The 23,879-nt window shown below is 42.9% G+C and overlaps 4 protein-coding genes and 1 non-coding gene across 5 annotated transcripts; all 5 read left to right on the top strand.

The window, feature by feature from the left end:
• Positions 1-355: 355 nt before the first annotated feature.
• On the top strand, positions 356-427 carry Trnag-ucc. Its single transcript has one exon. It is a non-coding gene; the product is annotated as a tRNA-Gly (tRNA).
• A 6,008-nt stretch (positions 428-6,435) lies between these two features.
• On the top strand, positions 6,436-7,557 carry LOC6559684. The gene is made up of 3 exons (XM_001985980.3): positions 6,436-6,917; positions 6,975-7,129; positions 7,187-7,557. Exons 1-3 carry the CDS (start codon positions 6,716-6,718, stop codon positions 7,496-7,498), a joined length of 669 nt encoding a protein of 222 aa, XP_001986016.1. The 5' UTR covers positions 6,436-6,715; the 3' UTR covers positions 7,499-7,557.
• A 562-nt stretch (positions 7,558-8,119) lies between these two features.
• On the top strand, positions 8,120-8,951 carry LOC6559683. Its single transcript, XM_001985979.3, has 3 exons — positions 8,120-8,325; positions 8,387-8,544; positions 8,610-8,951. Exons 1-3 carry the CDS (start codon positions 8,142-8,144, stop codon positions 8,877-8,879), a joined length of 612 nt encoding a protein of 203 aa, XP_001986015.1. The 5' UTR covers positions 8,120-8,141; the 3' UTR covers positions 8,880-8,951.
• A 919-nt stretch (positions 8,952-9,870) lies between these two features.
• Positions 9,871-10,947, top strand: LOC6559482 (cell wall integrity and stress response component 2). The gene is made up of 2 exons (XM_001985978.2): positions 9,871-10,245; positions 10,308-10,947. The coding sequence occupies exons 1-2, from the start codon at positions 9,883-9,885 to the stop codon at positions 10,785-10,787; spliced, it is 843 nt and encodes a 280-aa protein (XP_001986014.2). The 5' UTR covers positions 9,871-9,882; the 3' UTR covers positions 10,788-10,947.
• A 1,146-nt stretch (positions 10,948-12,093) lies between these two features.
• LOC6560028 lies at positions 12,094-23,871 on the top strand. Its single transcript, XM_001985977.2, has 7 exons — positions 12,094-12,175; positions 13,913-14,922; positions 15,369-16,515; positions 16,616-17,875; positions 18,161-21,952; positions 22,011-22,126; positions 22,200-23,871. Exons 1-7 carry the CDS (start codon positions 12,112-12,114, stop codon positions 23,757-23,759), a joined length of 8,949 nt encoding a protein of 2,982 aa, XP_001986013.2. The 5' UTR covers positions 12,094-12,111; the 3' UTR covers positions 23,760-23,871.
• The last annotated feature ends 8 nt before the right edge of the window (positions 23,872-23,879 follow it).

The following is a 23,879-nucleotide window of genomic DNA, read 5'->3' as shown; positions in this document are numbered from 1 at the left end:
TCAACATAAATTGCATTTTATTTATTTTTGTTTCGCCTCTGGCCAAGCATAAATTTCAGCGCATTTGTATATAAAATGTTTTGGCTTAGCTTGAAGAGTTAAAGTATGCTGACAAATATGATTATTGTTTTAAGCAAACAGTCATAGATTAATTAATTCTGAACAAGGAACACACACAAAATATTTTAAATAAATTCCCAATTACTTTTGTGAGTCACTTCACTAATAGAAAGTTCATTCAATATTATAATCAAGTTAAAAGCGCTTTTACTTCTCTTTAAAATATGCTTTTAGAAATAATATGGCTTAAGAACTTGTGCTTCAAATTTAGTAAATTCAACTTGATTATCATGTGGCGTCGGTGGTGTAATGGTCAGCATAGTTGCCTTCCAAGCAGTTGATCCGGGTTCGATTCCCGGCCGACGCACAAGTCAATTTTTTGGTTTATTGTCAGTTTTATAATTTTATATTTTTTACTAACCAAAATATGATTACGCTGTCGACGGTCCAACAACCGTTATTAAGTTCCCAAATTCGAATTTGATTCCCGCGCAACACGTATGTTTTTTCAATATATGTTTTATTGTTTATCACAATTTCACTTGTCATATTTATGGACAGCCCACCCAAGCAACCGTTATGAGGTAGCCAAATGATATATTCTCTTAATTTCCCAACAAATGCTTAACAAATTTACCTTTTAAAGCGACAACCGCTCATTTGGTGTTTTGCATTTTAAATTGTTGATTGGCGGTCAAATCAAATAGTTGACCACAAACACAAATTATCAATTAGAGGGGCATAATCACAATGTTGAGTCTGGGCATTATCATGCAGAGCGATTAAACGTTTATCGATTGACAACAACCACGATTGACATTGCGCGCAGTCCACCCCCACTCTTCCCATCCTGAGAACGCTGTCAACATAATTAACGGCAAATGCCAGCGACTATCCGCAAAAGTCTCACGGCCTGCGATGTTTCCTTGTGTGACGATGGTTGCCGAAAGCGATACCACTGTACCCCGTGTACACCCAGCGGCGACCCCCCGCTCCTGGTACAGCGACTACGCATAATTACACAAATATGCGCTGTCTATGCAAATGAGACCTGGCGACGTCTCTCTGCACTTCCTGGACTTGGGGTCTGTTGTGTGTGTGTGCTCCATCATTATTGTTGGTTATTTATATTGCGGGGTGATTACGTGCAATTAATGCATCAATGCAAGTTATTGAATATTGAATACTAATGACGCCCCTGTCACACGTCGTGGCATCCACACGACCACACAATATATAATTGCGCTCGTAAATTGCAAAGTCAGCCGACGAATGCTTAAGAAACTGCAATGACTACACCACGCCCGAGGCGACATCGAAATGAGTTGGACCAGTTGTTCTCCTTGTCTAGTCGCGTTGTGTCATTGAACGCAGACATTTTCCAGACACGCAGACTGAGAGATTGACCGCCAATATGGCCATATATATATATATCTCATTGTCATAATGACAGTAAATAATCCATCAATAATTGCATCTCCTTCACTTGCCCGTCGAGTTTTTCCGGTTGTGCATTCGGGTTTTCCATTGGGGCCTGGGGGGGCCAACGGACCAATGCTTTATGTCAATTGTGTTGACATTAATCATGGCCGTTTTGATTGCACTCCACGACATTGGCCACCCAAGGGTTTAGTCACCAAAAACTGGATTTGTTATCGGGCAGTGACAGGTTGTCCGCTACTAGCAACTGCCACTTGCAACTGCTACTCCAAACAGAGTTGGAGGCTTGTCACTGAGCTGCAAATGCAATCCAGTTAATAATGATCTTTAGGAGAGAGAGATGGGTGGACTCAATTTAGTATCTACTGATCCACTTGTCAAGTTGAAATATAGCACGAATTATTTAGACATATCTAGTTAAGCAACTTCTTCTTCTAGTGTTTGGCTTGATTTAAAACGGTTTTCTTAAACCAGTTTAATTGATCAAGAATTAACACAATTTTCAGCACTTCTTGAGCAATAAAAAACACAGCAGGAACTGCGAAAATCTTATTTAAAGGAATACAAAACAGTTTTATATTAACAGACGGACCAGAAGCTTTCGATCTTGCCTTTAAAGAGCTGTAAGCACAAACATATCTACATACACACACATAAACACACACACCCATTGTTGTAGCACTTGGATGTAGTTTGTTTATATTTGTTTATGTTTAATATTGAAGTACATATGAAGCCACTAAAGGAGAGCGCCACTTCAGAGTCTGGTCGAAGCTTTTTCAGGTCAGCTAATGGTTGCATTTTGGTAAACGGTAGCAAGCAGCTACAAAAAACAAGCAAGAACAACAGCAACAACAACAACAACAGCAACAACAACAACAGCGGCAACAACATCAACGTTTCGCTGAGAACTTTTACCGAAAAGTGGATTTTCTTTTACGTCAGTTTTGCGGCATTTTACGTTTTCTTTCGTGGCCGTTAGCCTGCTTGGCTTTTATTTACGTTTTGCTTCACGCAGCAAACTCAACTTGTTTTCTGCCTTCCACCTGCCACCTCTCAGATGCCAACTGCCCTTTTGCCCTGCATCGCCTCTTCGCTTGAGACCGCTTCAAACAAAGTGGTGCTCGTGGCTGCGTTCATCCGCAAAAATGTTTGTAGCCAAAGCGCTGCCAGGCAGGCAGCACCAGAAGCTTATTTTACCTTAAGAGCCAATACCCCTTTCTCCTCAGCCACTACATGAACCAAGTAGCCAAGCAGGCAAGCAGCGAATGCATTTGGGTCAGGGTTTTGCGACAGACGTAAAGTAACTTGCCAGTGACGTTGTAATATTGAAGAAATGTTCAAGAAAAATGTTTGTCTGGTGTGTGTTTGTGCCTAAGAAAATATGAATCAAAGGAATAATCAAAAAGTATTCAATTCCAATTTACTTGTTATTTGACATTTCCGTCATTGGCTTTATTAATAACATTATTAAATATTAATAAATCTGTAAGTCTTATAAATAAATAGTCGGCAATTGAGAGAGGCATAGGCACCTGGTATCCAGTCAACTTAGCCAAGTAATAGCCATGGGGAAGAACTGTCTAAGAATACTTACCGGTATCTTGACAGGTTATTGTAGACTAACTAGAGTCAGTAGCCAACTTGTGGTAATGAGAAGGAATCCTCAAAGCACATAATATCAGATTGTTTCACCTTAGCCAGGAATGGATGTAGTATCCTAGGTAAAGTCGGAGTACAGAGAGACCCTCAAAGAGACAAAGATTTAGAATTAGAGTTAATGGAAGGGCTTTACGCTCAGCAGGGTGTCTCCATTGATCTAACAGGTTGCAGTGCTTGAATATATATAATAATAACAATAATAATAAAATATATATATATATAATAATAACAATAATAATAAACTTTATTGTGAATAAGGCTTAGAGCAAAGAGTGTTCGCTTTCGAATGTCGCATCTAAGTTAGTCTTACGCTAAGCATATATATGTATACTACATATATATATATGTCTGATTGTAGTAACTTCAATTTGTATTAATTCAAGTGATCCACTTAACCCACTTTAAGCTGCAACAAGTCTTAACTCGTTATGCGTTGCTCACTCAACCTTCCGATTTGATATGCTGCCTTGGTCTAAATACTAAGCAGCTACGCTCCGATTTAAACAATTCTTATAAACCTCTCCCACATCGAGTGTTATGTCATAATAAGATTTACAACTCTGTGAGCTTAAAGTAAAACCGACAATATACAGCCCATGGGCACAGAGGCAAAACTAATCCGCGCTATTCAGCAGACACAACAGGAATGCACACACAGCCACACACACACACACACACACACACACACATACACCCACACACACTCAAACAACAACAATCGCTTACAACACCAACAATCGAATCAAGCAATCAACTGTCGATTACTTAAGCCATTTTCAATCAACACTACGACGCCAGCCGGCTCACACACACAAGCATACACATATACATACAAGCATGCACACACACACACACACACCAGAATACACACACAAGCGAATTACAAATCTCAAACGCACAATAAACGCAATTACAACCGAGAACTTGCTGTTGAATTGAGAGAGTCAGAGTCAGAGTGGGAGGCAGGGGAGGGTGGTGTCGTGTGGTGTGGTTGGGCTGAGACAGGTGAAGAGCTGGTGGGCGATAGGGAAATATGCTGGCATGTTATGTGTGCGACCGCAGGCCTCAAAACGTGGCAAAGCCAATGAAAGCCAAAGCGAACCACAGCGAACCACAGCGAACCACAGCGAACGCGAACCCGAACATCAACTGAAACAACGAGGCGGATTCGCAATGCGAAATGCCAGCGCAACACCCCAACGCACATAGCATCAATCAATCAATCAGTTTTGTCAGTCGGTTTGTCTGTTCGTCAGGCCGTCGATATGAATGCATATTGCCCAAAATGATTCAAGTCAATTATGAGAAGGCAGCATTTTCGATAAGTGTCCCCAGCGGGTTGGCAAATGCCCCAAACATGCAATCACCAACAAAAACACATCCACATACTCACAAATGTGTGTGTGTGTGTGTGTGTGTGTGTGTATATCATCAGATAAAAGCACTCAATGCATAACAAATAGCTAAATTCTTGTATCTATGGTAGCATATGATTGCCTGCAATATTTGTGCAAATTGCTTGCCATTCCCATTTTCAATATGCGCAAGGTGCTTGGAATTAAATTTCAAGCTGCATTTGCCGGCAATTATCGCTTAAGTTTCGACTGAAAATCATGCAGTTAAGTGCAGATTTTTAAAGTTAAAATACACTTTATATAGAAAGACTCATCAAACAAACTGCAGCTGAGTACTGCGAACAGTGGTGTCCATTTCAATTAGGCGGTAAATTCTGAATCCAAAATGCTACACTTCCGAACTTCCGAAGTCCATTTCCGGTTTTGTTTTGATACGTTTATAAGTGGATTTACCTTGCAGTTGTGCTGCTTGCTGTTTGTGGCAGCAACCCCCTTGCCGCTTTCATTTTCGTTATGTCACTGTCTTTAACACTTACTGCCCACTATATCCCAAAAAAAAAAAAAGTTGTCCCGCCGGTAAAAGAAAAAAGTTACAATTTTTATAACGATTTCTGTTTTGTTGTTTGTTGTTTTCCATTCATTTTTTTTTCTGCTGTTTTTCCTTTTGTTTCTGTGAGCGCCCTTATCCCCAATTCATCTGTTTTGCATATTTCTTTGTTATGGTTGTGGCATTATTTTCATTTCTGTCGTGCAGCATTTCTCTTTTGCGATTGTGTAACGTAATCTCCGCATGCTTCTGTCCGTCCGCCAGGATTGTAAAGAAAATCTGCTGTAAATATATGCAAATAAGTACAGTTTGTGCTTTAATTTAAAAGAACTCAACTTTTTGAGTGTGACCTTCGCATTAAAGTTACCAAACAGTTGACAATACGCTCGGAAAAGTTTAGAATGAACAAAAAAAATGTATATGAAACAAAATGGGAAAGTTAAACAGATTCCAACAGTCCTCAACAACGATACTGCGATACAAAAACACAAAATATTTGTTGCATTTATCTAAAAAAAGAAAGTAGGAAACTGATTCAATTCTCGCATGTGGTTGGCTAAATTACTTAATAAAAACACTTTGGAATTCCAGCTAACTATTTCGTGTACATTTTTGTCACGATTACACATATCTGTGTATCGGTTGGCCCTGTTTGAATGCGGGAAACACATGTCTGCCCATTTAATTTGGCCAGAATATGTTGACAACTGTTATTGGAGGAGGCCTCGAGTTTTGTGTAAATTATGACAAAAGTTTTTCAGTTGCCAATATTTGGTTCGAGCGTCATAAATTTACGCATTGTGTATAAATTCTAAGCACTTGCTGATAAGAGCTCTGATGGCTTTGATAACCAGTAGATAACTGTGCTAATAAAACCGATTGGTCGAATATGGCCAATTACCAATGATTCACACGAAATATGAAGCAACTTTTGATATAGATCACATGGCAATAAATGGTAGTAAAAGAAAATGACCTTGTTTAATTGAGAATGCGATGTTCACGAAAAAAATAAATATAAGTATATGGGAAACCAGACTAAATATATATCATGAGTCACAGCAAATCGAAAAGTGCACTTCAATACATATATAGATAATAGTCCTATATATTTGCCAAATATTTGTTTTGCAGTATAGCAGATAAGCTTTAGCAAAGCAAAAAATCACTGAGCTACTCAAGATATTGGTCACTTCAAGAGTCATACAAACAAAAGGTTGGCACATCAGCCACAAAAATATATCAGGAAGAATTAGGAAATCTTAAGTAGTGTAAGCTGAAAGTAATCGAAGTAAGAATATCAAGTGGGGCGATAAAATAATTTTAAAAAAGCAAATGTTTATATTAGAAATAAAAATAAAATGAATAAAGAAAACCACAATGGAAGTCAGTGAATAAGCACGTTGAAGTTATCATACAACAAAGCCTATTCAACTTTGCCTCGTACCTGATGTCATTGCTTTAAGTGCCTGGGGTATAAGAGCCATTGAACATTTTTAACCACATATACCTTGTAATCGGAATCTCCAACTTGTAATGCACACAATTCAAATGAAAATCAAGTGCCGACATTTGATTTTAAATTGTAGCGTGCAATTTTGCTGCTAGTTTTAGTTTTGGTTTGCAAGCCAAAGTTATAGGTAAAAAGAACATGACTATGGCAACTGCTGTATTCCTTTTGCTGTGCCTGTCCCTAACTGCTGCTGCCGAGCTGAGGGACTCTGCTGTGAGTACATCGTCTCCTCGTCACTGTTACAGCTGCGAGGGTATCAATTGTCAGCGAACCACATTGCAAAATGCTACAGTCCAGTGCAACGATCTGCTCGACATTTGTGTGACTGTCTACGAGAGATGTGGGTAGATCAGACATTATAATTATACAGAATGATTTATGTATCTACATTTCACAGTTAGGGTGATTGAGAGGGGCTGCTTGGTGGAGCTTTCGCTGGCGGCGCAATCGAAGTGCAATTCACAGGACAAACAATGCCAAAAGTGCAGCGGAGAATTGTGCAATGATCAGGGACGCATCGACTTTCAGTGCATTCAATGCAATGGCTCTGATGTGAGTACTGCAAATGGTTTTATGTTCTTTTGTTCTAAATTCTTTAATTTCCTGCAGGATTCCAAATGCAATTTGGCAGGCGACAGCATAATGCCCACCCAATGCCCTGCACCCACTTCAAATAACGCCTACTGCTACGTGAAGAACGTTGATAGCCACCAGCAGCGGGGTTGCGCCTTGAATGTAAAGGAGCAACAGAGTTGCCTAAAGGACATCGAATGCAGCCTTTGCCTACCGGAGAATGCACACGGCTCCAGTGCCTGCAACAACTATCAGCTGGAGTACAAGTCTGCAGCGTCACAGGCACAACAATTACTGGGACTTTTGCTGGGAATGCTCGGCCTGCTGGCTGTTAAAATATTTGACTAGTGTACTCTATATAGATGTATAAATTTTGTTGATTAAATAAAAATAAACAAAATCGAAAACAAGTTTAGAACTGATTGCAATTTGGGGCTTTTCGCTTATCGCTTGTCGCAGATATCAAGATTATATTAAATTTGGTATTAATCATTAAGCCAGCATGTGATTGGCTAACAAATGCTAGGAATAAAAAAGGAAATTTACAAAGAGTCAAATGAGGGCACTTCAGAAAGCAAAGGAGTATTTAATTGTGGTAGCATTTTTATAACATCATTACATATATAGATACACATCGAGATATATATTTGGAAACATGAACTTACAAACAGAATCGATGATTGAAGCTGACTTAATAAATATTTCAGATTTTAATGGCATTTAAACACAAATTTTAGCACAGTTTTGAAATATTTGTGTCTTGTGTCGACAAATAGAAGAAATCAACGACTTATTCTTGCTGTGATATCTCTTAGTATTGTTTCAATGTTATTTATCAGTAATCGAACTTTTCCTAAGCTAGGTGATACAACTTTTTCAGCTGTCAAGTGTTTTCTTGCCATTTAGAAATGACATCGAGTGCACTTCAGCTGGTTGACCGCATATAAAAGCCAAACCTATTGGTTAACTGGCAAACAGTTGAAGCTCAAACATGAAAGTCAAAGCAATTCTCAGTGCGCTGCTGCTGCTCGTCCTTTCGTCAGGCTGCAGCGAAGCCAACACCTTAATGACTTGCCACAGTTGCCATGGCATCAGTTGTCAGCGAACTGTGTCTCCGACACAGGAGCAAGAATGCGTAGACTCGCTGGACTATTGTGTGACTATCTACGAGAAATGTATGTTGCCACTTCAGCACAGATTCTGAGTATCTTTTCTAATCACTAAAATTCGAAGCAGCCAAGGTTCTCTACATGGGCTGCTCGCTGGAGATTCCCGTTGAGCTGCGCCAACGTTGCGACTCACCGAACAATGGCTCCTGCTTTAAGTGCAACTCGAATCGTTGCAACGATGTGGGCTCCGAAAGATTTGCCTGTGTGCAGTGCGATTCCAGTAAGGTAGGCAACACAACAACTTTCAGTTTCTGCCACGACGAACCAGTTAAAATTCCATATTTACAAAGGACACCAACTGTGCTGAGAACGCCACATTGTTGAAGCCGGTAGTCTGTGCTGCTCCCAAGGCTGCCAATTCCTATTGCTACGTGAAGGCTTCGGGTTCGGGCAGCAGCCACATTGAGCGCGGTTGTGCCACAACCGTGATCGATCAGCAGGATTGCCTCAAGGACGCCAACTGCCTGTTGTGCTCGTCTGGCGATATTCGAGGATGCAACAGCGTCAACATTGTCACAGATTCAAGTGCTGGCAATCGTTTTATTCGCTTTCTACGTTAGCTCTAATTTAATACCAATAAATAAATAAAAACTAACCAAATAAATAAGTGCGGCAGCTTGTATGTAATTTGATCGACATCTTGTATGAGTAATGGGTAAATTGGGGAAACTAGCCATTAATCAAACAATGTTTGGAACCGAATTCAGATAAGATAATCAGCAACCAAAAATAAACAACGTGTTCTTTTTTGAAAGATACAAAACTGTGCATAAATCAAAATTATGACTATTTTTACACAAACTATTCTACTATTTTATATGGTGGCTCTGCGATCTAAATTTCATAATTTTCAACATTCGTAGCTACACACAATAAAGTAATAGAATTGTGATTAGTTTTTAGACAAACCGTGCAAAGTTGTGAAACATATTCGTTGACTTTTATTTAAATAAATTAAAAGAGATTCTACTTTAAACTAAAACTAAACTTTAGGTTGATCAATGATATCGTGAGAACAGAGTTTTTAGAAAATTATCAAATACAATTCAATTATTTTAGACAAATTTCTGTATCGATTTAGTTTACCCAAACTCCAAGAAAACAATGTCTAAATAATGTTTATTTAATTACAAAGAAATGTGTATAGTAATAATAGATAGTCTCCACTCTCGGAAATCTTTAAATCATATGATTGAAGAGATAAAACATATATATTCCAAGGAAAAATTCCATTCATTCTGTAAACATGTTTATTTGTTCATGGCTAAGGAAGACTCACTATAATGCCGACAAATAAGTAAAACAAGTATTTAAGTACATTAAAGCTAATGCATTGTCAAACGAAGCTGCTATTTGCACAATGCTCGAGAAAAATAGAAACAAACATTCGGTTATCAAAGGGCTTGACTTTGGGTGGGGTAACATCGATAGATACTTGTTCAGCTGGCAGATAGTGCTAAATAACCGACTAATCAGGACTATGTTGCACCTCAAGTGCAGCAAAAACACTTTCGAGTGCAGTTGAGTTTGTATAAAGCGTTGTCTACATTATTGCCCGACCAAATGCTAAATGGCTCAGTTTCAATGTTGACCAGGAAGTGCGCAATTCTCTGTATTTTATATCCCTTGCTCCAGGCGCCCTTCGTACTGGCATCGGATTCATGCTTCTACTGTCGCGGCATTAACTGCCAGAGAAGCAGCTACCAGGCCACAGAGCAGTGTGTGGATCAGCTCGATGCATGCGTCAGTGTATTTGAAGGGGGCATGGTTAAGGCTCAGGGCTGTCTGGAGCTGCTCGGGGATAGCTGGCGGGAGCGGTGTGAAAGCGAACACAACACTCAACTTCAATGTGAGATTTGTGTAAGTACAAACTGCAACAATGTCAGTTCCAGTCAGCTATCCTGTTTGCAGTGTCAGGACATACAGGTGAGTAAGAAACTAAAGTAGTTCAACAGCAGAAACTATAACTAATGCATTGTCAATTGAAGGATGATCGTTGCCGTACTGCACCGGAGCAGCTGGTGCCTCAATCCTGTGGAATAGCCCGAAACGGACGCAGCCTGTGCTATGCGAGCATTAAGGATCAGCAAGTCGAACGAGGTTGCTCCCTCACCATATCTGAGCAGATCAGCTGCCTTGCCAATCCCAATTGTCAGCTGTGTGATCCTTTGGATATGCCGCATTGCAATGGCCAGCAGCTCGAGGAGACTGCAGAGATAACCTCAACATCAACTTCAAGTTCAACTTCAACTTCAAGTTCAACTTCTACCTCAACCAGCACCAGTGCTACACCTAGTACAACTACAACGACACAGTCACCCACTGAGCCACCAACCCCAACCCCAACAACAACACCCAAGCCAGACAGCGCTCAGAGCTTATGGAGTAAAAACATTCCAATTTTGTTGGTTGCTTTGCAGTTGATTAGGTATTTTTATGGCCCCAATAAATTACTGTACAAAAAGTAAAAAAGAGTTCTCACGACCTTCCCTCCATCCTAATACTAATCTAATAACCGTTAAATGATTGTTAATGTTCATAAATTACGATAAAACACTTGGCTAATCACATATTTATAAATATACATATACTATAAGGTTTACAATAAAGATCACACACCCAACCCAAGTGCGAAGCTAGTTTTACAGTTCATATTAGCAGATACTATAAAAATACCGTTTGGTTATTTCTTTTATTTGTTTGTTTAATAACATTGTTGATAACAGAATATTAAAAAAAAATAATAGTCCAAAAATATACTATTATAAGCAGCTCATCACTAAAACAGGAAAACAGAAGTTCGGACACCGAACACTTAAAAATAAGGGTCTTGGCAAGGAAAGAAAGTCCGCAACATGTAAATAGTCTTAATAGTAGAACTTTATCTGATTCTGGAAATACTACTCATAAAAAAAAAGTAAATTTAAGCTACTTTATGACAAGGTTCAAAATACTAAAATACTAGAAAAACCCAATAACCGCAATCTTAACTTGATTAGGACAGTTAATCTCTTATGAAATTGTGACGATTGTGAAATCTTTGAAAAACCTAACGACATCGCTTGGTAACACCTAAACTATAAATATTTTATAATTAAATTAATTGCGGGAAGTACTGCAAATCAAAAAATGTTAACAAATCGGAATTGTGTATATTCGAGTAGCGATTACCATTTTTTAATCGCTAAGATTTTATCAAATGATAAGTTTGAACTGCATTAACATTGAGAATTGCCGATTGCAACTCCAAATGCATTGCCAGAACTGATTACGGGATCAGTCTGACAATAACATTGTACAATCGCTCATATATCGTCTGCGTAATACGTATAAAAGCCATGTATTGCGTGCCTGCAGTTCACATAACATATTATTGGCTTATTGTCGCCTTATCTCGATTCTAGCTTCGCCAAAATGACGATAATCGGACTACACGAGTATAAATGTGTATCGGGCTCGATTTTGTGACTAGACCGTGCGTTTGGGCTTATCTATTGAATTGTTTTTGCTTTTTATGTTAATTGCCCTACACTCGCATATGTGGGCTACCACTGGTGGTTGGGGTGTTATAAATAACGGCAAGTTGAAATTCGTTTTATCGCACATTCGGCAACAGTGAAATATAATCATACTCATTAATATAAGGCAATAACTCTGTTCCGACTAACGGTGATATGGGCTTATTGAACTGTCGAACGCCAAATCTATAAAAGCCGCTGCAAACCTAGCCACAAAATTAGTTGCCCGTTTCCAATTTAATTGGTAATACGCGTCGGGTGAAACCCATTGATCATGAGAGTGGCCACAGTAGGAGTAGCTCTGCTACTTCTGGTATTATATGCCAATAATCCAAGTGGTAGGTGGACTCAAGTGTGATAATCAAGGATAACGTGCTCAAGTGTTGTGCTTCATAATCTCAAAAGCGATTATAAAATAAACGTCGAATAAATAACATTGTGATCTATAAAATCATATTTTGTACAGAATTATTTAGAATGAGTAATCCAAAGGGATTTTTGTGAAAAAAAAAAACTACAACAAATTAAATCTATAAATAAATGTGATAAGTGTAATATTAGATTGTACAAAAGATTCTAGAAAAGTAACGTGAACTAATGAAAATGTAAATCCCAAATGAAAAAAAGTGCTGCAGATATCACGTCCTTAACAAATATCTACGATTGTGCTTGCTTTATGCTGATAATATTTATTATCTGCCCACTGGACTATTAGTTGCAAAGCTTTATCGCATAAAAATACAATTTTCCACAAGAACTTGTCAAGTTTGAACTACTGTCATGTTTTAACAATTAATTAAATGGACATAGGAAACGCTTAAAGTATACTTTCAAATATACTGTATTCCCAATTTCTGGACTAATCAATACCCTTTATCCATACTTTTCCTTGGATGTTTATTGCTCTAAAGCAAAAAAATAACCATTTAACGACCAAAAAAATTTAGTCAGATTATGATTAGAACTATCAAATTCAAACGAAATTTTTGAAGAGTTTTAAGATTTGGAAATCAGTGGTATTTGTAATACTTTAATATGCTATAAGTATCAAACATAAGTATGTTCATTATCGTACGGATTGGTTTAGATTAAGTGTTAAGCCGATATGCTTGAAGAGATTAGTGCCTTATGGACTTTGCCATAGTTGAGGACCTTAGAAATCCCAGGTATTTGACAGGCAAAGATCTTTTCAAATAGTCAATGAATAATGGTTCTCATTCTCATTTATTTCTGTGCAAAATGAAATATAGAGCACATTAGAAAAAAGTTGCGTAATAACAGCAACCACAGATTTTTGTCCTAAGATTTTTTATACAATTTTCAAATTTTCCAATTGTTCGAATTGAGGAAGTGCTTCTTAGCCTTGCAGCACTATACTCTGTCTATACTATGCACTATATATATATATATATTTCCCTCAAACGCTTGCGTGTTAAACAGAAGCAATGGATATCCCTATATGTATTCATGTATATACTTATGGTATTGTAGTCTCTAGCTCTTATAGTCCTTGAGAGATCTGTGTAAATACAGACGGTCAGGCAGGCAGACAAACGGATCAAGAATAGAAATATTCTATGGGGTCAGACCTGTCACATTCCTTTATACAAGTTTATATTACCCTTTCTTCCTATTGTTATATGTATATATAGGTACTTACGTCCAATGTTATCGCAACTAGTTAACTAGTTTAGTTTAGTAGGTACATTTATGAGATATTGTACAATGATAAGGAGTTTGATTGCGGCCCATAAACAATGTTCGATTGTCGCGCCGATAAAACTAGTACAAAGATTACCCAGCTAAATCGAACTTGCTCTTAACTGAGCTCTGATTTGGTTACCAAGATTAGAAACAAAATATATTTCTACAAATTGTACTTTATAAATATTGGTATGACACTAAGTAGAAAAAATAAAAGAATTTTATCATCATTTTCTAACAATGTATTCTTTCGTAAATATTAAACTAACATTATCAAAATGTTACATAAATCGCGCTCAATATAAATTCAACGAGAACTGAAAACATCAATTTCAACTCATGTTTTAAACAATTGTATTGCATTTCCACAGATGCTTGGACGCATAATTGGCACACGGGTCCAATAAATTGTTATGTATGCTCCAGTTTAGAGGAGTGCTCCGCAAGCTCGGGCCAGCTGCACAAATGTGAGAATAACGATGCCCAGAGTTGTATGGCAGTCTTCGCAAGCGATGGATCAGTGATCCAACGTGGCTGCAGCGATAACTTGGCGACAACTTGCAGCGATGAGGATACGGACTGCTACGAGTGCCGTTCCAGTGGCTGCAACAATCTGAAGACCAACACACAAATGATTGACTGTCTGGCGTGCGATGCCCAAGATGATGAAAGCTGCGTCTTCGACTACGAAGTGATTACGGATACCCGCAAGTGTAATGAGAAATGTATCACTGCGCTTTATTCCCGCACCAGCGATGAGGGTTCTCCATTGGAACTTGTACGCACTTGCCTGGACGATCTGGACCTGGATGATCGCGACGCCTGCGTCGAGGGGACTCTGCCCAACTGTGCACCCTGCAGTACCTCCAAGTGCAACACGGCCGATATGGGTGCCCGCGGCATGTGCAACTTTTGCACCGATGGCAAATGCGACAAACCAGAGTCAAAGACGTGCCGCGCTGTCGCCGCCAGTGGAGAGGAGCAGTGCTTCATCCAGCTGGATGAATCCGGCAAAATTAATGAGCTGGGTTGCCTCAGTCAATATAATATCAGCGATGCTGCGGTCTTGCAGAGTGAGAAGCGCCTTTGGCTCTGCTCCGGCTGGAATTGCAATGTGATCTCCGCATTGCCCACCGAAAAAACATGTAAAGTCTGCAGCTCCCGCACTGATCCCGATTGCGCCATTGAACCATCTGCATTGATTTCCGAAACGGAATGTTCACATCCCTTATTCACTGATTGCTATACCCTGTTGCGCGATGATGGAAACACAGAACGCGGCTGCCTCACCACCCTGGACACGGAGGATTATGTTGAATGTGCCGGCGGTCTCAATGCCACCAAATGTGTGACTTGTTCGGGCGATAACTGCAATATTAAGGTGAGTAATGCATTCTAATTAGAATGGTAAAAGGGACTGAACACTAAGAAGAACGGTGTTTTTGATTAAGTTTCGTAAGTGTTTTTTTTTTCGATTTGCTGAAGTGGAAGTAGACAATTTAAAATTGTAAATAATAACTAATATGGAGGATGATAAAATAAATACATACATGTTAAGTTTGGAGGCTTCGGCATAGAGTAATGAAAATGTGCTTGTCTGAAAGCTTACTCTTGCTTACCGAAACTGACCCAAATAAGCTAAGAACCTAAATAAAAGCTTAATAGGCAACTTCCCAAAAGTTTGACTCGAAGATCACCGAAATGTGTTTCAGTTTGGCAAAAGCTTTCATCTCATGAGCTTTTTCATATGCAAGCTTTGTGTGTGTTAACTTCTAAATTTTTTCCTATCGTCTACCAGTTAATAAATTGCATGTTACTTTTTAACAGCTGCAACCAGAGACTGAACGTCTAACTTGCCACATCTGCGACTCCAGCGTGGATGACACTTGTGAGGGGGCGCCCAATGCTGAATCTCTTTGCCTGCTACATCAGCTGGATCAGAAATGTGTGACAACCATCGACTCCAATGGCAACACGCTGCGTGGCTGTGCCAGCTCCCTGAGCTGTGTGAGCGACGACAGCAAAAGCTGCAATCACTGTTTGGGCAAGAACTGCAACAACCAAAATCTGAAGAGGCGGGCCGATGGTCAGCCGGGTCAGTGGGGTCAGGAGTTGCCACTGAGCTGTCAGAGCTGCACCGATTCGACCACCTGTGCCAGTAGCAATCTCGAGGAGATTGCATGCGCTGCCAAGGATGAGTATTGCATGACAGTGTTCGATGACACGGGCAAGGTGAATGCACGCGGCTGCAGCAATGTGGTGGAAGCCTCCTTCGGCGACTACTGTGATGCGAATACGGGCAAGTGCCACAACTGTAACTCAAATGGGTGCAACAGCGCCACATCGCTGGACAGCTACAACGAGTGCGTCTACTGTGATGCCAGCCAGAATGAGGATTGTGTGAAGAATCCCCCAGCAATAACAGACAGACGTCTTTGCAATGGTCAGTGCATGACGGCAATAAGGAAACAAGAGGGTACTGATTTATATGCTCTCGTGCGCGGCTGCCTAGACGACAAGGATGCAGAGGATCAAGCGACCTGTGCCGCTGGCACAGACAAAGAATGTGTCGCATGCACGGGCGATGCCTGCAACATGAATGATGTGATCGGGAGTTCGCTCAGCTGTTATATCTGCGATAACAAAGATAACTGCCAAGATCCAGACCAGGCTGCCTGTCTTCACTTTAGTCCCACAGATCGTTGTTATACTCTATTCGATGATACCGCATCGGTTGCGAGTCTCGGTTGTCTCTCCGACCAGGAGCCAGACTTTGTCGACAAGAATCTGGAGAATTTGATATTATGCACAGAGAATAACTGCAATTCCTTCGAGAATTTGCCAAAGCCAAACGAATGTGCGATCTGCTCTTCCTTGGATGATGTAAATTGTGCAGTTGATCCCAGCAAGGTCACCCAACTCGATAACTGCAATGTGATGCCCCAAACTAGCTGCATGTCGCGTATACACTCAGGTGAGTTAAATTTCTCGGAGGAATTGATCTCGGAGGAATTGATCTGTTTTATTTTTTATTGTACATTATTTACTTTAACTTTATTTCTGACATTTTACAGATGGTTCCACACAGCGCGGCTGTGTGAGCAACTTGGCTAAAGCTGAGCTCCGGTCCTGCCTGTTGGGTGAGGGCAACTGTGAGATGTGCGAAGGCTCCATGTGCAACATAGAGATTTATCCGGCTGATCGTCGTCGCTGCCAACGCTGCAACTCCAATGATGATCCCAACTGTGGCTCAGCGCCTGACGCCTCCGGCGTTTGTCCACGCCACGATGACAGCAAGGGCTGCAGCGTCAAGTTGGTGAATGGTGCCACATATCGTGGCTGCGAGACGGAATTCGTGTGCGATCCGGCGGATAAACAATACTGTCGCTCCTGCAGCGGTGATAATTGCAACGTTGTAGATCTGGAGATCTGGAATATTGGCTATCCAGGCAAATGGGCGACACCACCAATTAATTGCTATACCTGCGAAGGTGTCGAGTGTCAAGGCTCCAGCTTAGGTTCCCTGCAAAAGTGCGCCAACAACAATGAACAGAATTGTGCCACAGTCTTTGCGAGCGATGGATCCGTGATCCTGCGAGGCTGCACTGATCAGCTGTACGCCGATGCTGAACTAACCCAATACTGCGATGCGACACCAGGCAGTTGCAAGCAGTGTAAATCGAGTGGATGCAACAATGCCAAGCAGCTGGATGCCTACGTGGACTGTGTCCTTTGCGATGGAACGGATCAAGCTGCCTGCGTTCGCAGTGTTGGCGATATTACACGTAAAGTATCCTGTCAGGGCAGCTGCTTCACCGGACTCTATGCACGCTCCAAAGTGGATCCGGATTCACCATTGGAGATGGCACGTGGCTGTCTGGATGATCTGGAATATGATGATCGTCTCGCTTGTGCCGACGGCAATATGGAAAACTGTGTTGCCTGCACTGAAGCCAGTTGCAATAAGAACGAAGTCCCCGAAGAACGTCTTAGCTGCAACTACTGTGACGATGAGGAATGCGACGAAATTAGCTCACAGACTTGTGTCTCATATCGCAGCAGCGACCAGTGCTATATCCATGTGGGCGATCTCAAAATCGAGAGCATGGGCTGTGCCAGTGATCTGGAGACGTCTTTCCTCCAATTGAATCGTCGGGACTTGTATCTCTGCAGTGGCAAGGACTGCAATACTAAGGATGTCCTTAATCTTCGTGGTAACTGGTGTGTCTTTTGCAACTCCAAATCCCAATCCTCATGTATTGAAGGAACTTCACTGGCTAGCCCCTTGTGTGAGCATTACTTAACTCCGGACTGCTACACGCACATCGATGACGGTGAGTGACATTCGCATGTTCTCGAAAGTTCAAATCACGTAAGAATGCACTATTCGAGAGACAAAATTAGATACGCTCAATCCTTTACATGTGGTACACGGCTTACAGATCCAAACTATTGCGTAACATTCACTGTATATAAATATTCTATGCCATTCAAGCAACAAAGTGCCAAGTTTATTGATATACTACAAGCTTTTTCAACTTTCGAATATTGACAAACTTGTTATCCTTGCTATTATTGCACATCTAATTTAAATTTTATTTTCTTCTACCTGGCAATAGATGGTGTTTTGCACCGTGGCTGTTTGATGGACAAGGATGACGAACTCTTTGACGATTGCACCAGCGGCAATAGCACCACTTGTGAGATATGCATGGGAGACTTTTGCAACAATGAACTGTATCCCGCTGACCGGCAGAGTTGTTTGCAGTGCGACTCCGAGACCGATGAGGACTGCGAGAAGAACCCAGCTACATATGCCAAATACTGTAGAATTTACGAATCCGGCGATGTCTGCGTGACTAGCTTGGAAAACGGACGCACTCGTCGGGGCTGCCAGTCAGAGGTCAACTGCGATGCCAGCCAGGTGGGCAAGTGTCGCATCTGCGAGGATGGCAATTGCAACTCAGTTAATTTGGCTGGCAGCTATGTGGGTGAGCCGGGCAAGTGGCAGGATTTGCCATTGAGCTGCCATGTTTGCACGGATTTAGAGAGCTGCGCTAGTGTGACCACACCAACAAAGTGCGAGGGCAACAACAAACAACTCTGCTCCACAGTATTTAATGTTGACGGCAATGTGATTGCCCGGGGATGCAGCGATGCCGTCATCGAAGAGCATGCCAGCTATTGTGAGTCGGATATAGAGAAGTGTCCGTTGTGCAAGTCGAATGGCTGCAATAATGCTGATAGTCTGGACACCTATGTCGAGTGCTATCAGTGCGATGCTGAGCATGATCCGAACTGTGCCTGGGAGAAGCCCACAAAGACGCGCCAATGCCAGAGCCAATGCATGACGGGCATGTATCCGCGTAGCTCTGCTGTTGACTCCGCTCTGCTGCCCACACGCGGCTGCCTGGATGATCTGGAGCAGGAAGATCGCGATCAATGTGCTGAGGGTAAGCACGCCAGTTGTACAGCCTGCTCGGGACCATTGTGTAATGGTGAGGACATTGTGAAGACACCTCAAGAGTGCTATGTGTGCGAGGATTCGGAATGCGTAGATGCGATAACATCCAAGTGTCTGGCTTACAAGGAAAAGGATCAATGCTACTTAGCTTTTGTTGATCAGAGCATTGTTGGCATGGGCTGTGCGAGTGACTTTGAGACTGAGGTCATTAACGAACTGGTGGCCCAGGGAAGTCTATTGCTCTGTGAGGGTCAGAATTGCAATTATTACGATATCATACCCGATGTAAATATCTGTCTACAATGCAACTCCCTCATCGATCCTCGCTGTGCCACCAATCCCAATCAGTTATTAACAACCAGCCCTTGCGCCTCGCTACCCTATACGCAGTGTGTGACACATGTCGATGCAGCTGGAACAACGACTCGTGGCTGTCTGTCAGACGTGGAGAGCACTGACTTTTATGACTGCCTCATGGGCAACTCGGCCAAGTGCCAAACGTGTACGGGCAGCAATTGTAATGGACTCACTGTATTCCCAGCGGACCGTCGTCTTTGCCATCAGTGCGACTCTGCCAGTGATCCTTTGTGCGCTAGTGCGCCCAGCAGTAGCGCCGTCTGTCCCATTTACGATGAGAAAGAGTCTTGCGTGACGACTTTGGTAAATGATATCACCCATCGCGGTTGTGGCTCCAGCTTGAGCTGCTCGGATCCCAGTGATTCGAACACCTGCCGCATCTGCAGCGACAATGCCTGCAACACCATCGACTTGAACCGTTTGAATATTCATGGCTCTCCAGGCATCTGGCAACAGACCCCAATCAGCTGCCTCACCTGTGCTAATGCCGAAGAATGTAAGTCTGGCAGTGGTCAGCTGGAGAAGTGCTCGGGCAACGATAATTGTGCGACAGTCTTTGACGCGACTGGGGATGTTGTAACCTCACGTGGCTGCTACAATGCATTGGACACTTCTGCGTCCAGCTATTGTGATTCGCAACCCGACAATTGTCCACGTTGTAATTCCAATGGCTGCAATGTGGCCGATAGCCTCAATAGTTACGTTGAGTGCTTGGTGTGCGACTCCAGCGCGGATCCCAATTGTGTGAATGATGTCAGCAAGATCCATAGAACACGTCAGTGCAATGCCGCTTGCATGTCCGCCTTCCGACCACTCTTCGGCGAGGAGACAAGTAATCCCAGTTACGCTCTGGTGCGCAATTGTAACGATGATTTGGAGGAGGAAGATCGCACCAGCTGCGGCACCGAGGCCAACAAGCATTGTGCCAGCTGCACTGATGCCATGTGTAACAAGGACGATCTGGTGGCCGAGCGACACAGTTGCCTCATCTGCCGCGGCGATGACTGTCAGGATCCTCAGCCAGCAAGTTGCGCCAACTATCGCGAGACGGACGAATGCTTCATTCAGTTCGATGAGCAACGATCAATTGTTGCCCATGGTTGCCTTAGTGAGTATAGTCACGAGGATATCCACGAGCTGCAGCGTTCCAAGCGATTGCTGACCTGCAAGGATGATAATTGCAACACGCTGGACTTGATCCAGGAGCCACAGACCTGTGTTCTCTGCAGTTCACGCACAGATCTAAATTGTGCCGACAATCCAGGCGGGGTGAACAGCGAGACTAGTTGTCTGATTTCGGGTCTGCCCGAGTGTTATTCCCGTGTGCTGCAGGATGGCAGTACGGAACGTGGCTGCCTGTCCAGTCTTGAGGATGACGAGTTCTTGGGCTGCTACGATGGCACCGCCAAGGGATGTTCTTCCTGCGTGGGTGATCACTGCAACAAGAAAATCTATCCCACAGATCGTACTTCCTGTCACATTTGTAACTCGGAGACCGATCCCAATTGTGAATCGACGCCGAGCAGTCTGTCTATTTGCCCCCTCTATGCTGAAGAAGATACCTGTGTGACGAATCTGCGAGGCGATATCACCTACAGAGGATGCTCCAGTTCGATCAGTTGTGAGCCCAACTCCAAGACCTGTGTCATCTGCAGTGGAGATGGCTGCAACGTTGCCGATTTGAATGCCTACGCCGATGATAATCATGGCAAGTGGCAGGATTTGCCCCTGACTTGCCTTACCTGTACGGGTGATGGCTGCCTGGAGAGCAGCATCAGTTCCGAACGCTGTGAGGCCAATAACGAACAGGACTGTATGACCGTATTCAATGCGGACGGAGTCGTTACCGGTCGCGGCTGTCAGGATGTCATTGAGCAGGATGCGACTCTCGGCAGCTACTGTGCAAACAATGCCGATAAGTGTCCCGTTTGCAAGTCTAACGATTGCAACTCGGCGACAGCAATCACGCAATACAACAGCTGCATCTACTGTGACTCCTTCAAGAGCACATCCTGCCTATGGGATCCCACTAGCACCGCACACAAGCGTCGTCAGTGCCAAGGTGATTGCATGACTGCGCTCTACGGCAGTGCCGAGGATGGCTTGGATCTGATACGCACCTGTCTGAATGACAAAGAGCAGGATGCACAATTAGTCTGTTCCGCTGACAAAGATGCCAATTGCGCCTCCTGCTCCGGAGATGCTTGCAATGTGCAGTCGCTGCCCACAGATCGTGTTAGCTGCTTCCACTGCGAGAACGGTGACTGCGAGGAACCCACGACGAAGCTGTGCGCAATTTACAAACCGAACGACAGTTGCTACCTGTGGGTGGATGAGGAGAACAGCATTAAGCAATTGGGCTGCCTGAGCTCATTCCGCGATCAGGATCTAGAGAGTGTGATCAAAACGAAACGAATTGCTGTCTGCGAGGGCAACAATTGCAATACGCCACAAATGCCATCGCCAGTCAAGTGTGCAATCTGTGATTCTCGTACAGATCCCACATGTGCCACAACTCCTTTGGCAGTTGCCCAATTTAAGACCTGTAACCAGTTCCCGCATCCACAATGTATGACGAGATTGGAGGATGGTAAGTGCGAAATCCAGTATTAATCGATGCGTTTGTTATCAATCCCTCAATTTCCCAGATGGTTCAACAATTCGTGGTTGTCTTTATGATCTACCACAGGCGCACTTTGCTGGCTGCCTGCTGGGCAATGACGAAAACTGCGAGGTGTGTGAAAAGGATGGATGTAATCGCGATGTAAGCTAAATGAGATAACACATAGCTACGACTAAGACCATCTGATCTAACCAAAACTTACAATTGCTCTTAGATCTTCCCTGCTGACCGACAGCAGTGCTACACTTGCACCTCCTCAGACGACAGTAGCTGCGTTTCCAACCCAACTCAAGCTGCAGCCTGTGCTTTGCTGACTGATGAGGAGACTTGCCAGACATCGCTGGATAGCAATGTGACAATCCGTGGCTGCAGCAGCTCCGTCAAATGCAGTGCCAGTGATTATCACAATTGTCGCAATTGCGTTGGCAGCAAGTGCAATTCAATTGATTTGGCCAATCGTGTGGATGATGGACAGCATGGCCTATTCCAAGAGCTACCCTTGAAGTGTCACACGTGCGCCGGAGAGCATTGCCTCAGTTCCTTGGGTCCAGCCGTAAAATGTACACCAAATGTTGAGCAGGATTGCAAAACGGTCTTTGAGTTGGATGGCAAGATTGTGCGTCGTCGTGGATGTGCCGATGATGTGGATGACTATGAAGATCTCTACTGTCGCCAGAATCCCACGCTATGCGTTAAGTGTAAATCAAATGAATGCAACGATGCCTGGAACTTGGAGGATCTTACTACCTGTATCTTCTGCAACTCAGCAAAGGATAGCAAATGTGTTACGTATCCACAGAGCGCAGATTTGGAGAGTCGCCAGTGTCAGGGCAAGTGTATGGTGGCAATGTCTGGCCATGATCTGGTGCGCAGTTGCCTAAGCGACAAGGAACTCTTCGATCGTACTGCCTGCACCAGCGATGAAAGTGGCACGAACTGTGCCACCTGCGATAATGGAGAATGCAACACATTTGCTTATCCAGCAGATCGTCTCAGCTGCCACGTTTGCACTGACGCCAACAACTGCGACACGAGCCGTGCGGAATCCTGTGCGGCCTATGATAAGGATGACTTTTGCTTTGCCAAGTACAAGGATGGCGTTGTCGATATAATGGGTTGCGCGAGCAATCAGAATAGCGATGATCTGGATCAATGGCGCTCTTCGAATCTGTTATACGAATGCAAAACGAAAGATTGCAACGAATTGACTCGATTGCCCTCGAGCGGCACCTGTATTTCCTGTGACTCCAGTAAAACACCCGAGTGCGCCCAGTCGCCCACTGAGGTGAGCACCACGGACACCTGCCACGCCCCATTAGCGGATTGTGTTACCCGATTGGAGAATGGTCACACAATACGTGGCTGTCTGAATAGCTTGGCTAGCAACGAGGGCGACGCCTGTGTGGCCAATGGCACCTGTGCCTCCTGTGCAGGTAGCAAGTGCAACGTGGACATTTTCCCTATCAATCGTCGCAAGTGCCACATTTGCAATTCGGTTGCCAACTCCGATTGTGCCGCAGAGCCCAATCATTTGGCCATTTGTCCCATCTATGCTGCTGATGATACCTGTGTATCCTCCCGTGATGCTGATGGATACATTCAGCGATCCTGCGGCAGTGGGCTTGAATGTGAGATCGATGATGAGGATCATTGCCAAGTGTGTAACACGGATGGTTGCAATACGGTCAAATTCAATGGCTCCGCTGCGCTCAGTGGCATTGGCCTGATCCTGACTCTTGCTGTATCCCTGGTAACCAGTGGACGATGGTTGTAGTGCAACTGTTCGACTTATCACTAACTCGCCATAGATTATATTTAAATAGATTGTACATAGTATATATTCTATACGAAGAACCGTAAATTAAAACGAAAATATTTTAGAATCATGTCCAAA

Source organism: Drosophila grimshawi, unplaced genomic scaffold, assembly GCF_018153295.1.
Source record: "Drosophila grimshawi isolate 15287-2541.00 unplaced genomic scaffold, ASM1815329v1 contig_1367, whole genome shotgun sequence".
Classification (NCBI taxonomy): domain Eukaryota; kingdom Metazoa; phylum Arthropoda; class Insecta; order Diptera; family Drosophilidae; genus Drosophila; species Drosophila grimshawi.
The sequence above is the reverse complement of the archived record's forward strand: the minus strand, read 5'-3'. Positions and strand labels throughout refer to the sequence as shown.

Coding starts and splice junctions, on each gene's coding strand:
- LOC6559684 (XM_001985980.3), top strand. CDS start 6,716: ATGACTATGGCAACTGCTGTATTCCTTTTGCTGTGCCTGTCCCTAACT. Junction 6,918..6,974: donor TGTGACTGTCTACGAGAGAT/GTGGGTAGATCA, acceptor TACATTTCACAG/TTAGGGTGATTGAGAGGGGC. Junction 7,130..7,186: donor TTCAATGCAATGGCTCTGAT/GTGAGTACTGCA, acceptor AATTTCCTGCAG/GATTCCAAATGCAATTTGGC.
- LOC6559683 (XM_001985979.3), top strand. CDS start 8,142: ATGAAAGTCAAAGCAATTCTCAGTGCGCTGCTGCTGCTCGTCCTTTCG. Junction 8,326..8,386: donor TGTGACTATCTACGAGAAAT/GTATGTTGCCAC, acceptor AATTCGAAGCAG/CCAAGGTTCTCTACATGGGC. Junction 8,545..8,609: donor TGCAGTGCGATTCCAGTAAG/GTAGGCAACACA, acceptor ATATTTACAAAG/GACACCAACTGTGCTGAGAA.
- LOC6559482 (XM_001985978.2), top strand. CDS start 9,883: ATGCTAAATGGCTCAGTTTCAATGTTGACCAGGAAGTGCGCAATTCTC. Junction 10,246..10,307: donor TGCAGTGTCAGGACATACAG/GTGAGTAAGAAA, acceptor TGTCAATTGAAG/GATGATCGTTGCCGTACTGC.
- LOC6560028 (XM_001985977.2), top strand. CDS start 12,112: ATGAGAGTGGCCACAGTAGGAGTAGCTCTGCTACTTCTGGTATTATAT. Junction 14,923..15,368: donor GCGATAACTGCAATATTAAG/GTGAGTAATGCA, acceptor ACTTTTTAACAG/CTGCAACCAGAGACTGAACG. Junction 16,516..16,615: donor CATGTCGCGTATACACTCAG/GTGAGTTAAATT, acceptor GACATTTTACAG/ATGGTTCCACACAGCGCGGC.